The sequence below is a fragment of the Melozone crissalis genome, unplaced genomic scaffold (assembly GCF_028551555.1).
Source record: "Melozone crissalis strain CALT ecotype California unplaced genomic scaffold, PUWL_Pcris_2 ptg000023l_1, whole genome shotgun sequence".
In the NCBI taxonomy this organism is placed as follows: Eukaryota; Metazoa; Chordata; class Aves; order Passeriformes; family Passerellidae; genus Melozone; species Melozone crissalis.
The window spans coordinates 4,927,128-4,941,455 of NW_026535801.1; the positions used below are offsets into that span (position 1 = coordinate 4,927,128).

Below are 14,328 nucleotides of genomic sequence, written 5' to 3' on the forward strand. Positions count from 1 at the left end.
GGCTCCAGGATAAACGAGCTCTGGGATAAATCGGCTCCGGGATAAACCAGCTCTAGGATAAATTGGCTCCCAGATAAACCGGTTCCTCCTGGATAAACCAGCTCTTCCTGGATAAACCAGCTCCAGGATAAACCAGCCCCAGGATAAATTAGCTCTTCCTGGATAAATCGGTTCCACCTGGATAAACCACCTCCAGATAAACTGGCTCCAGATAAAACAAGTCCAGGATAAACCAGCTCCAGGATAAAACTGCTTCAGGATAAATCAGCTCCAGGATAAACCGGCTTCAGGATAAACTGGCTCCAGATAAATCAGCTCCTCCTGGATAAATCGACTCCACTTGGATAAACCGGCTCCTGGATAAGCCGGCTCCAGGATAAACTGGCTCTTCCTGGATAAATTGGCTCCACCTGGATAAACCAGCTCCAGATAAACCAGCTCCAGATAAACTGGCTCTGGGATAAACCTGCTTCAGGATAAACCGGCTCCAGAATAAACCAGCTCCAGGATAAGTTGGCTCCAGGATGAACCGGCTCCAGATAAATCAACTCCAGGATAAATCAGCTCCTGGATAAATCAGCTCTTCCTGGATAAATCGACTCCACCTGGATAAACCGGCTCCTGGATAAACCAGCTTCAGGATAAACTAGCTCCAGGATAAACGTGCTTCAGGATAAATCAGCTCCAGGATAAACTGTCTCCAGGATAAACCAGCTCCGGGATAAACTGGCTCCGAGATTAAGACTCCAGGATAAACTGGCTCCAGGAATTCCCGGCGCTCCCCAGCGGCTGAACCCAGCCGGCTCAGAGGTGGCTGCTAATCCCACACTGGCTGCATTATCCATGGGGATTGGGGGGGATTGCAGGAATTGCTCTCTGCTGGTGGGGAAGGAGGGAGTTTTAGTTTTTTCTATTTTTTCCCCCCTTTCAAACTCAAATGTGTAATTGAAGAGTGAAATTCCAAAAACTTGCTCAAGGATTCTTTAATCACCTTTAAAGCCCAGGAATTGCTCCCCATTCGCTTCCTGGTTTAATGGGAAGCAGGTTTCTTGTTCCTGCAGGCACTCTGAACCTGGTGACCATTGGATAATTGTGCCTTGGTACAGCACAAATGCACAATTCTGACTGCACCCTCATCCTTCCAAATACAGTAAATCCCCCCTTTTTTCCCCTTTAATTGCAGTGAATTTGGAGTCCCTGGCCATGGCCAGGGGGCTGTTACAAGATGGTCTTTCAAGTCCCTTTTTGTGATTCTGTGAATCTAAACCTTCCCACCATGGGGCAAGGGAATGAATTAATAAAGAAATCGATGGAAAAGACTCAAAAGGGCCTGTAATAAATCAGATAAAGGGCACCTGTCTGTGCCTAGTGCACACCGATGCTCTGGCTGTGTGATCCAATCCACACAGGAAATGTTTTCCCCACTTCTGCTGTGCAGCAGTGAGATTTTGGGGTGGTTTTGTTTCAACCCCAAACGTTTCCTTCTGCTACTGAACCATTTAATTTGCTGAAAACGTGGGCAGAGGTTTGCTTTTCCCTCGTGGCCATCCAGGAGACACCTGGCCCCTCTCTGTGTCCCCCAGCCAGGAATCCTTTCCCTCTCTGAGCTTGGGATTTGCTCCATTCCTGCTGAAGCCTTCCATGAGCACAGCTGTGGGATGAGAGTGACGGCGTTCACAAGGGTCTTGGGATGAGGGAAGAGACGAGGATCTGACTCCATGTTTCAGAAGGCTGATTTATTATTTTATTATATATATTACATTAAAACTATGCTAAAAGAATAGAAGAAAGGATTTCATCAGAAGGCTAGCTAAGAATAGAAAAAGAAGGAATGATAACAATGGTTTGTGGCTCAGCTCTGTCTGAGCTAGCTGGGCTGTGATTGGCCATTAATTAGAAACACCCACATGAGACCAATCACAGATGCACCTGTTGCATTCCACAGCAGCAGATAATCAATGTTTACATTTTGTTCCTGAGGCCTCTCAGCTTCTCAGGAGGAAAAATACTAAGGAAAGGATTTTCCATAAAGATGTCTGTGACAGATGGGAGCACATTCCCCATCCTCAGCAGGAGCTGGCTTTGCCAGCTCACAGCCCTGAGTGAGCTTCAGAGAATTCCCTAAGAGATCAACCCAGCCCTAGGAGAAAGTTTCTGCTCCAGAAATTAAGATGATCCAAATCCCATCATAAATCCAGGACGTTTTGCTGGCACAGAATGAGCTCCTGCCCCCGGTGTGCTCAGGTTGTACATTTAATATTGGAGCCTTTTCCTCCCCCTGCAGTGCTCCCACTGCCGCGGGCAGGCATCTAAAGCACAAAGCCTTGAAAAAACATTAGTAAAACAAGTGAAATTTATAAAATTAAACTCAGTGGGGGCCCTGGGCAGGGTGTGCCAGTACCAGACAGTGGACGATGTCCCTGGAATGGCAGGGGTGGGATGAGAGGGGACCTCCTGGATCCTCCCAACCCAAACCACCCCATGATTCCATGAACCAGGCAGAAGCAGCAGGGGATGTTTCACTGCCGAGTGAATCGGGAGCATCCCAAGTTTTCCCTGTGAGGTCTCCCCACCAACCTGCTGCTGCTCCAGGGAGCCACTGCAAGGAGCCCAGAACTGAAGCGTGGCCTCATCCCCTGGGAGCACAGCGCAACTCCAGGTGACGCACACGGAGCAGATGGATTTTGGATGCTTCAGGGGGCTCCAGAGACAAGCAGGAAGCCAATCAGAGGCAAAAGATACAAGAAAAAGGCTGTGAAAGGTATAAGGCTGGAGCTGCTCCACCTGGAAACCCAGTTGGTTTTTTGCAGCACTTGTCAATGAGCACCTGGGAGCCACAAGGAAACTGGGAAGCTCCAGGAGCTATTCCATGAACACCCCAATGTAGACATGGGTATATTTTGCCCAAAAACCCTCTCTGGCACCAACACCCCCTTCCATGACACATCAAGAACCCAGCAGATGAAACCATCCCATCCCAGCAAAGGAAGGAAAGAAGATGAGCAGCAGAAACCCGGGTGGTACTATAATTAACTTTTTTCTTTTATTTACACCACAAGAATAACAAGTTGTCATAATGTGGTACAAAATACTGGACTCCTAATAAAGTTGAAATTGAAGTCGGTACTGTCAGAGAAAGACACCATTGGCCAGTAAAAAAAAAAGAGAAAAAAAGAAAAAAAAACCCAAACAAAATAACCCCAAACAAAATAAAGAGAAAAGAGAAAAATAAAATAAAAACAAAGAAAGAAAAAAAAAACGAGAATGAGAAAAAATATTCCAACTCCACCGATTTAAAAGAAAGGACCGTCGGAAAGTCGAGCACAAAGAATGCTACCATCACTGAAAGGAGGGTCCAATACAGGAAGAGTGAAAGTGTGTCTAAATTACAGCGTAAACCGGTAGCTGCTACCAATGGTGACGTCATACTGAGCATGTATAGGTATAAAGTAGAATATAATATAGTTACAACTTTTTGATACTACATATCTGTAATAAGCTCTCGGGTGAATAATGTTTCAACCCCTTCCCCCCCCTCCCCGCCCCCACTTTTATATATATATTATATATATAAGTTTGTCATCCTCATAAATTGGAAAATAGCGCCTCCACTATGGAGCACAGAAAAAGTGTTAATTTATTTTCTTTCAATAGGATACTTTTTTTTTTCTTTTTCATCATCATCAATATCAAAGACAAAGTGAAGATGAGCTGAGAACGAGCCCAACTTCGTGACAATGAAGAAACACATTTTGCCTTTTGCTGTAAAGTCTCGTTTTTAAACCACAGTGTTGCACAGTACACGACTGCTTAAAGTGAAACCGAGCAAAAATACATCATGTAAAAGTAATTTCTTAAAAAAGTTAACGCAGCTGTGCTGAAGAGTTAACTCTTTAAAGTCCTCCTCATCCATCCATCCGTCCGTCCGTCCGTCCGGCTCCTCGGAATGAACGACTCTGTGTGTGTTGACACAAGGGTTGCATCCAACCTCCCCACCCAGCCGAGAAATCAAAGCAAAAACACCAACCCAAAGGAAAATAATAATAATAATAACAATAATAATAATAATGACACAGGCAGTTTACTTGGTGTGTTCGGCGTAGTTTCCCTAAAAACACTGTTTCCACATAAATACAATAAACTCTATTATTGGTAAGTCACAAGTGCTAGATAAACGTCTTAGTTTTTTTTCTTTTCTTCTTAAAATGAGAAATGTTTTAAGTAGTCCTTTTTGTTTCTTTTATTTATTTACTCTTTTTAACAATAAAAAGCACAATTTCTTCTTATTAAGTTCAGTAAGACTCCAAAAGGAAAAAGAAAAAAGAATTCCCACTCTCCTTCCTTGGTGTGTAGCTGTGTGGGTGAGTGAGTGTGTGTGACAACAACATCCCAACCTTTAGTCTCCACAAATGCCACGAGAGCAAAAAAAAAAAAACAACCAAAAAACCAATATAAAACCAAAACAAAACAAAAACCAACCCAAAGAAACCCCAAACCACCTCTTTTTTTTTTTGTTTTTGTTTCTTTTTCTCGTTATCGTTTTCAAAGCTGCCAAGTTTGGCGTGCAAAATCTGTATACAATATAAAGACATGCCAACCTTACAGACCATGCAACCTCAAGGTGTAGGAAACTTAAAAAAATATATTCATATATATTTATATATATATTTATATATATCAATGCCCGTAAAAGAACATGGGCCCAAAAAAGTTTACAAAAGGAAGAATGGAATGAGTACATGACCGTCACTAATAAAAAAAAGGAATGTTTTGTATCGAAAGTAAAAAAAAAACCCCAACAAAAAAACCAAACAAACAAACAAAAAAAAAAAACCAACCAAAAAACCCCCAATGGTTACTTGTGTACTGCAAACTGGGCCTCACTTCACTGTAAAGAGGATTGAAAGATGTTCCTTTTCTTCCCAAGCAGGTACAAAGGATGCCCTGGGCAGCACGGGCCGGGATGTGGGAGCACCCCAGGCTCCCACCCCGCTGGCACGGCCGCCCTGTGGCAAAGTCATCTGAAATGAAGAAGCTTTAATGGCTCAAAAAGGTGAAAAATCCCCCTGGAGAGCCTCAAAACGAGGGCTCCCTCCCTCCTCTCCGTGCCTGCGCTGGGCCCGGAGAGCATCCCCGGGGAAGAGCATCCCCAGGGAAGGTCACAGCGTTCCCAGGGAAAAGGGGGATGCTGCAAACAAATCCACAACACCAGGAGCTTGGAGGAGACGAGCTCTGTCCTCTCGGGAAAAATCTTCCCGTCCCGGCAAAAAGCTGAGGGAAAGGATGGAAAGGAAGGAAGGGAGGAAGGAAGGAAGGAAGGTGGCATCCCAACAAGCTCCTCGGGATTTTCCAAAGGAACCGGCTCAGCACAGTCAGCCGGCGGCTCCCGGGAGAGCAAAAAGGAAGGAAAAAGCTTTGCCGCGACCGGGAGCAGAAATGTCAAAAACCTTCCGGGGAAGAGCTGACGAGACAAAGGGAGGTGTAAACACAGGCACTGCCCAGGGCACAGGGAGCAAACCCCACGTCAGTCACCAGTGGGATGGATTTGAGATCACAGCAGCAGCGTGGTTAGATGGAAGAAAACCCCAAACCACAACATCCCCAGGAACGCGGTGCTCTCACACGGGGGAATTTTAGGATATGCCGAGGACAGGCCTTGCCACTGGGGCTTTTTGGGGTTTTAGGACGTACTTGGGTTTGCACAACTCAAATACTGTAGTGTCTTGGTTCTGAAACTGCACTAGAAATCGAGGAAGGAAACAAAAGCCTCCAGCATGGGGTCACGCTCCCGATTCCTCCCGCCAGCGAGTCCTGAACGGAACGAAAGCGGCTGCTTCGAGAACTGGAAAGAAGAGAAGTTACTGGAAGCAACCCCACCAGTCAGTCACCATGGGAGCAAAGGATAAAAGAAGGAAGGGTGGTTAAGGAGGAGCTGTGCTGGGGAGAGGGATGTGCTGTCCTACACTGCTGGAGGGAGGCGCGCGGGGAGCGCCGTCTCCGCAAGGACGCTCCACGGCAGCGCGCGCGGCCTCTCCCACCCGGCATTCCCGGGAGGATTCCCTCCTCGGCGTGGGGGGCAAACAAAAAAAAGCCTCCAAAACCTCTCCCAGCATCAGGAAGAAGAAGAAGAATAAGAAGAAGAGAGGACAAAAAGAGGGAGAGAGGAGGTGGGGAGTTTGCGGGCATGTCCGGCGGAGAGAAAAGGCCGGCGGTCCCGGAGTATCCAAGGAGCCTTCCCGAGGGCAGGCAGCGCCAGGAGCCGCGGGCAGGACAAAGGCATTGCCCACTGAACACTACCAGGCAAGAAAATTCCTTATTTTCTCTACAGAGCTACTACAAGAGAGCTGAGGAAATATACAGTTGGTGGAATCGGTACAACAAAGGAGCCCCTCGCCGTCCCTCATCCTCCTCCTCCTCCTCCTCCTCCTCCTCGGTAAAATGCGCCCTTTCCCAGAAAAAAACAAACTCTGCTGGTCTGCCCACAGTTCCTTACACCTGCAGAAAGCTGCTCACGGTACAAAAGAGTTGAGGAAAAGGAGAGAAAACAATACAGAAAATTTAAAAAAAGAAAAAAAAAATTAAAAAAAGGAAAGAAAAAAAAGGAAAATCCATGTATTATAAGCAAGAAAAGAGGGAGGAAGAAAGGTTTAGATGCTATTGCCGTTCAGAAAGGAAACCTGCCAAATGGAAAAGAAATGTCAGAGTCACACAAACAAGGCTTCCGGAGGGTTTCGGGAAATATCCATATAAAAATTAACAGCAAATTCAGCGTCTTTGCTATAAAAAACTCTTTTTTTTTCTCGTGTTTGTTAGAAAAGGATCACAACTAAAAACCTTAAATTAAAATACAAATGTTTAGGGTAGTTGCCCAGTGGCTAAAGTGTTGGCTTTCTGAAAAACTTCCCAACCTGTCGCCTGACAAGTCCTCGAGTTTCAACCTGGATCCTTCTCCAAAAGCACCTTTGATGTTCCAATTCCCAAATCTGTCCCTAGGGAGCTTCCAATGGCTACTGTTAGAGTATGCATTTATTACATATATTTTCTTTTCTTTTTTCTATAAATGCATCATAAATATTTTTCTCAATAATTCATAGGAATCCGGTTTCTAAGCTTGGAATACATTTGGAATATACATTATACACATATATATATTTATACCTAACAATTTAAGCAATATCTCATGCTAGTTGCTTTTAATAAAAAGCATTCCAGTCTTAAAACCTGCATTTGTGTCTAATACATGCTTCAACAACCAAATTGGTAAGTTCAATTACTAGATAATGTAGAAGAGAGAGAAAACATTTGAAAATTGGTTGTTAAAAATGGTTGAATTTCAAAGACCCAACAGTATTTGCCACTTTTTTGGCAACTACCTTAATTTTTTTTTTCTTTTTTCCTTTTCTCTGAAACAGCAATGAAAGAAAACAAAACAAATCCAAACTTGTCGACAGTTTTTGGAGACGCTCTGTTCAGCTGATGCCTGCTTCCCACCATCATGCCAGCACAAGCCAAAAAGTCTTCCTTCCTGATGGCAGTCCTTGGCTTTCCCAACCAGAGGAAAAATATTCAGGAACTGCTGTGTTCTTTTTTTTTTTTCTTTTTTTTTTCTTTTTTTTTTTTTTTTCTGTGTGTGTTTTGTTTTTTTAATTAATTTTTACTTAAGGCATTGTTCCTCAAACTTCAGAAAATCCAGCTGCACCAAATCCATCAATTAAAAAAAAAGGCACAAACTCATCTTCAGATGGCTTTGGAGACAATAAAGCCGACTCCATCTGGGCTACCGTTCCCCCCCTTCTGCTTCCCTTTCCTTTAGGTGTCAGGTGAGTCCTCGTTCCCTGTCCCTCCCCGTTAAAAATCCACCATCATCTCCCAACGTTCCAGTTCCGACAAGAGCTGTCGTGACGCACAGGCAGGCAAGAGCCATTTCCAAATATCCAAGAAATGAAAGTACACGATGGGTTGAGTGGTTCAAGCGGAGATTGCTCAGTTGTGGATAATCAACTTTGTAAGCACCAGTTTTACGTTAAGGTTTGTTTGATTTGTGTTGTTGAATCTTTGATTTCTTTATTATTCTCGCGTTTCGTTTTTGTTTTTTTGTTTGGCAACTCTGCCAAAGACTTCCCGGGCATCGTTCCTCTTTCTGCTCTCGGTGAGGACCAGAGGAACGTGAGTGCCCAACGTGTCAGTCCTTTGCTGCTCTTCACCAGCGTGGTTTTTTCAGCAAAAAGAGACTCAAAGATGCGGAGAGATTTGTTTTTTTGTGTCGCTTGCTTTGCTTTACACCTGGCTGTCCTTCCGTGTTCGGGAAATAACCGTGACAGGACGCAGGAGTAACAAGAGAAAGCTTCTTGGCAGAGCTTCAAGACGAAGACGAACAGACAGGAGAACTCCAGCTCCAAGGTGGCTGCTACAGGGGAGGCTCCTCTTCCATGGGTTCGTCCTCAGGTCTGAGGGATTGCACAGCCAGCCAGGGTGGGACAGGGAAGGGAGAGAGAAAAGAGGGTTTGGCATGACATAGATGGACAATTTGCGGTGTCAAGTCTCGCTCCTTACGTTCCCATCACCTTCCCACCCAGCCAGCTGGGATCACCTGAATTAAACCTGCCACCAAGAAGGGGTTTTGGACAATCTCACTTGGGCAACATTGAGATTTTCCCCAGCAAAATAAATTCCTTTGTGTCGTCCAAAGCCACTCTCGGAGCAGAAGGCTCAGGCGCAGGGTGCATGCACAGAGCTCATGGCTCTGCTGCTCTCCTGCAGCCTGGAAAGTTTTCTGGGAACCCACAGAGGACAGGGGATGTGGGGAACACAGCAGCAGTGGCTGAAGGAAAGAATTAACCTGCAAGGCTGCTCTGGAAATGTGATGGGAAACCACTGACCTCTTCTCCGCCGGCTTCACACCCACCGACAGCGATGCCATGGCCGTCACCGTCTCCGCCTCCTCGTTCTCACACTTCTGGGCCTCCACCAGGGAATATCCCACCGTGGAGGCAAAACGCTGCAGGGAATGCCAGTACTTGCCTGGGGGAGAGGTGACAACAGGGCCATCAGGGCACCATTCCAGCTCCTGCTTTCCCAAACCTGGCCACTGGCTTGGAACTGCTCAGGAACGCTCATCTGATCCATACTCTCACTCATCTGATCCATACTCTCACTTTAAGGGCCTTAGGTGCTCAAAAAATAGTTCCCTTTTCCACTTTAAAACCTCAGAAACTTCTAGACCTAAGGACAAATGTGCCTGGAGATGTCTCTCCAGCAAAAAATCCAGGAGAGGGGAAGGATGCAGTCCAGGTCTGGATCCACCTACTGACTGCCACGTACATTCAGTGGGCAAATCCCTGAAGACTAACGAAGTCCAAGATGCGTTTAGAACCATTAACGTTGGAAAAGACCTCCAAGATCACCAAGTCCAAGCTTCAACCTCCAAAGTATTTTTTATGTCGGCAGTTTGACACCCTTTTGCATGGCGAAGAGCACTGGGAAGGCTCCAGAGGAAAGAATTGCCAAGAATTTCTCCAGGCAAGGTTCAGTGCAATGATTTTAAACTGCTTAGCTAAATAAACCTAAAATATCAACAGTTGCCAGCAAAACTCATAGAATATCCTTGGAAGGGATCATCCCTTGGGAGAGATCACTGAATCCAACTCCTGGCCCTGCACAGGACATCCCAAGAATCCCAGCCTGTGCCTGAGAGCCTGCTTTACTTCCATGCCTATCTACTCCTAATTAATGGCTGCCACAGCACCCAACAAGACTTGGGCTATTCAGAGATACTCAATTGCTTTCCAAGAAGTAAGAGTACCCTCCAATGGCAGGACAGTCTGTCCTTTACAGAGATTTTAAAGCTTTTAGTTTTTGTTTGGTTGACAGCTAGGCTGGATCCTCCTGAAGGTCTTCTCCTACCTAACCTGTGCTCTGATTCCGTAATTCTCCCTAAAGGCTAAAGCCCTGCTGGGCTTTGTCACTGCACAAGCCCAGCTCAGGGTGCAGTGACCACCAGAAAAGTGGGAAATGGGAGCATGGAGCTGGCAGAATGGTGGGGGTCTCCCCAGGTACCCGGCTGGGTCGGTGGGGCTGCACTCACTGTGGATCTCAATGACTTTCTCCATGGAATGCACGGCGTTAGCGTTTGCTCTCTGCTGGAAAACCTTCTCTGGAAGAGGGTCAAGCTGGAGAGAAAGAGAGAGAGAGGAACACCAGAGGAATGTTACCATTGAATCCCAGAATGGTTCTGGTGGGAAGGGACAATTAAAGCTCATCCCACTCCATGCCTGCCATGGGCAGGGACACCTTCCACTAGTCATTCTGCAGTGGGAACATGCCTGTGCCAGCCCAGGGAAAGGCCTGACAAGCACTGCTGGAGGAAAGTTTTAGGATTTATTTGATTTCCTTTAGAAAATCTCGAGAAGGAGACACCTCTGCCCTCACAGGTTCTCCACTAATGAATGAATCCATCCCAAACCTCCAAGGTGGGCTGTCCAAAGCAAGAGATGTCCACTGCTGTTAACTGTGCTGAAAGCAACCCAATCAGGGATGTTCCCCAGCAAAGAACAGCCAGAGTTCAACATTTAAAAATATCCATGGCAAAGTTTAACTCCCCTCAAAGCCAAGAGAAGCTGCAGCCAAGACTGCTCTTATGAGCACATGGCAGCCATTCCATAGGTACTTCATGGGATGCTGCATTCCAGATTCAGTAATTATGGATTGCACTTATTAATTCCCCACTCTAAAAATAGTTCTGCTCCAAATTGGTTTCTGTATGACATTAAGTGAAGGCAAAAGCCACTCCTAGGTAAGTCTTTGAGCAAGAGCTTTCCAAGAGCTTTCTCTTGGTTGACACTGAGACAAAGCATGTTCCTGATTCCAGAGCTCACTCCTCCTCCTGTAATAACACTCATAAACAGCCTCAGCCTGCAGAAAAGGGAGCAAAAAACCTCTGGGCAAGAGGCACCTGGCTGTCATCACCTTCCTGTTTGAAGGGCAGAGGCTGGAGATGCCCACGATGGACTGCGCAGCTCTGCAGAGTAATGGGAGAGGAACGGTGGCTAACTCGTGTGGACTGCCATCAGCAGACGCCAAAATCATGGAATCATGGAATGCTGGGGAGTGAAGGGATCTTAAAACTCATCTCATCCCACCCCTGCCAGGGGCAGGGACACCTTCCACTGTCCCAGGCTGCTCCAAGCCCCATCCAGCCTGGCCTTGGGCACTGCCAGGGATCCAGGGGCAGCCACAGCTGCTCTGGGCACCCTGTGCCTCCCCACTCTCCCAGGGAACAATTCCTAATTTCCAATATGCCATCTAACCCTGCCCTCTGGGTTAAAATGGATTAAAACCATTCCCCCTTTTCCTGTCCCATCAGACCCTTGTCTAAAGCTCCTGTCCAGCTCTCTTGGAGCCACTTTAGGCACTGGAACACTTCTCCCAGGAGCCTTCTCCAGGCGGAACAACCCAAACCCTCTCAGCCTGTATCAAAGTCTCTCTCTGATTTCCCAGCCCTGATTCCCCCTGAAGCCCTGTGAGCACTGCACAGCAGTGCAGGCCCATTCCCCAGCCCCGACCCCCTCCCCAGGGCAGCAATCAGCTCTGGGTTCATTTCCTGGCAGCTTGGGAAGGAGCTGCTTCCCCGACGCGGGAGTTTTGATCTCGGCCGGTGGATGCCGTGCTCGGGGGACTGGCACTGCTCCCCTCCTTTCCCAGCAGCCCCAGTGGAGCTCCAGCTTGGCTCCCGAGCCAGCCCAGCTCCCTGCAGCCCGGCCTGGCCACAGCTGCCTGTCCATGTGTGTGCAGCAGGCTGCTCTGACACGCTGTAGATCAAACCGCATCAAAGCGCCGCGGCACAGAGCTCCCCCCGGCTGCCCTGCCTTCAAAAGGTTCCAGGAAAGACCTGGATAAAAGGAGTGTTTCCTGCTTTCTGATGTGTGCCTAAGCCAGGGAATATTACCCTATCTGCACAGCCCACCTAGGACAAGTGAGAGCAGGTCTGTGTTTTAAGCGTCCTTGTAGCCATGATTAAAACAATCAATGTTTTTTATCTTTAAGGATCAATATTTCCTCTGCTCAATGAAATCACTCAGGCAGCTCACAACATCCAAGGTATCCTGAGTGCTGAGCTCTCCCCACAGACTCACACTCCCAAACACACCCATGGCTTGGGTGAAGCACTTATTTACTGCTTGTGGTTGCAGTCAGCCTCTGCAACTGAGCAGGAGGAACGACATCCTCCTGGTGCTATTCCCACTGCTTCCCTTTCCAAGTGCATCCTGCACCCAAAGGTGGCTGGAGCCAGTGGAATTGTCTGTAGAGACCACTTAAAACATATGGGTGTGCAATAAACACCTCACAGAACCCCAGGAAGGTCTGGCTTACAAGGGACCTTAGAGCTCATCCCTGCCATGGGCAGGGACACCTTCCACTATCCCAGGCTGCTCCAAACCTCATCCAACCTGGCCTTGGACACTTGCAGGGATCCAGGGGCAGCCACAGCTTCTCTATGAAACCTGTGCCAGTGCCCCACCAGTGGAAGGCCCCTGTTTCCATGCTGGTGTGGCAGCTGCCTCCTGAGTTTTCAGCTGTCCCCAGGGCTGAGGGCAGGCTGGAGCCATGCCCTGTGCCCAGAGCCCTCTCAGAGCTGCCTGGCCCAGCACAAGGAGCAGGATGCTCCCTGGACACTGGGATGCTGGATGATGGAAGCAGGTGCTTCTGATGAATCCCAGCTGGTTTATCTCCTCCTCCAGCCTCCCACCTAACGCTGAGTGTGGATTCTCCAAGACAGAACACTTCTCCAGCAGGCTGGAGGTCAAACTGCTCCACACCTCAATGCAGATCCAAGCTCCCTCTCCATCTTCGCGGACACCTGATGGTCACTGAACTACAACCCTCCCCAGAAATCAGCTCCCACTGGAGACAGACCCACTGGTGCTGCAACTCAGGCCAAAGTAACCACACTCAGAAGCCCTCAAATATGGTTTCAAGCTGCACCAGAGGAGGTTTAAGCTGGATAATAGGGAAAATTCCTTCACTGGAAGCGTGCTCAGGCATTCAGTCAGGCTGCCCAGGGCAGTGGTGGAGTCAACATCCCTGCAAGGATTTCAAAGATGTGTAGATATAGTGTTCCTTCTTTCATCCCACTGACACTAAAAGTGGTGGTGGTGGGTGGGGGGGGGGTGGGAAGCAGAAAAAATGGAGTATCTAAAATTTTCTCTGTAGGAAAATAGCCATAGCTCTTCAGAATCCAACATCTTGCTGTATTGAAAAGATGGAGTATCTAAAATTTTCTCTGTAGGAAAGTACCCACAGCTCTTCAGAATCCAACATCTTGCTGTATTACTCTGTCTGGCTCTTATCTTGCAATCACCCCCCTAACCTTTCTGGCCAATTCTTCTGACACAGTCAAGGCTTCTCCTACACAGCAACGTGCAGAAAATAGAAAATGTAACTCCTAGGAAAAAATCATGTCAAGCAAGCTGCCCCATGTAGCAGGCACAGTCTGTAGGACTACAGAGGGGAGCAAAGAGAAGGTTAGACTTGCACAATGATTCAGAAATTAATTAAAAGAACTGTTTTTCAAAGAGCACAAAGCAAATTATTTGGAGAAAGAACAAACCCAAAAACCATTCCTAGTTGTTTCACTCATTGCACGACTACAAAGCACAGGTGGTTTTTAAGCACAAAACAAACAGCGAGTGTCAGGAGGACACCAAACAACGACGGGAACTTGGCAGCCGGGAGGATGAGACGCCCAAACCCGAGGGGGGAGCGGGTCTGGGGGTGCCCGTACCTCGTTTCCCAGCAGGGCAGACACGCAGGCCTCCGAGGCGTCGCAGATGGCCGTGAGGTCGTGGCCGCCCTCGAGGGCCAGCACCACGCGGCCCCCGGCCAGCCCCATCAGCTGCTTCGTCAGGTACCCGAAGCCTGCAAGGAGGGAAACAGAGGAAGTGCAGCACAAGGGCAAAGGTGGCGGCTGGAATGGGGCTCCTGGCGGAGGATCAAAGAATTAGGGAGAGGAATTACATCATATTAAAAAGCCAGCGGGGATTTGCAAAGGCTCGGCGCGTAACACGAGCCAGGTTGGGCTTCGGCGCGCGGCTCCAGCTGTGGCTTCCCGGGATGGATCCCTGTGTCCCCCAGCAGCACCAGCCCGGCTGGGAGCATCACCATCCTCCCCCTGCCACCCCTCAGCACCCCAAATTAAAGCCAGCAGCCAGCATTGCCTTTGGGAGCAGGGAAAGGGGCAGATTTCTGCTGGATGCTGCTTTGGGGGAGGGAGGAGGAAGGTGAACGGGCCCGGTTTGGGTTGGGATAGCAGCAGTGCAGTGCAGCCCCAGA

At 47.9% G+C, this 14,328-nt stretch overlaps 1 protein-coding gene and 1 pseudogene across 6 annotated transcripts in view; both read right to left on the reverse strand.

Annotated features, from left to right (window-relative positions):
- Window positions 1-2,946: 2,946 nt before the first annotated feature.
- Window positions 2,947-6,045, reverse strand: LOC128937878 (uncharacterized; annotated as a pseudogene).
- HDAC4 (histone deacetylase 4) overlaps window positions 4,229-14,328 on the reverse strand; it is a 182,438-nt gene continuing 172,338 nt past the window's right edge. For all 6 annotated transcript variants that reach the window (XM_054277583.1, XM_054277580.1, XM_054277581.1 and 3 more), the window contains exons 24-27: window positions 13,781-13,914; window positions 10,085-10,169; window positions 8,880-9,021; window positions 4,229-8,447 (exon numbers count right to left, since the gene is read on the reverse strand). In XM_054277583.1, coding sequence (XP_054133558.1) covers window positions 8,408-8,447; window positions 8,880-9,021; window positions 10,085-10,169; window positions 13,781-13,914 — 401 coding nt within the window. In that variant the 3' untranslated portion in view covers window positions 4,229-8,407. The remainder of the gene's footprint in view (window positions 8,448-8,879; window positions 9,022-10,084; window positions 10,170-13,780; window positions 13,915-14,328) is intronic.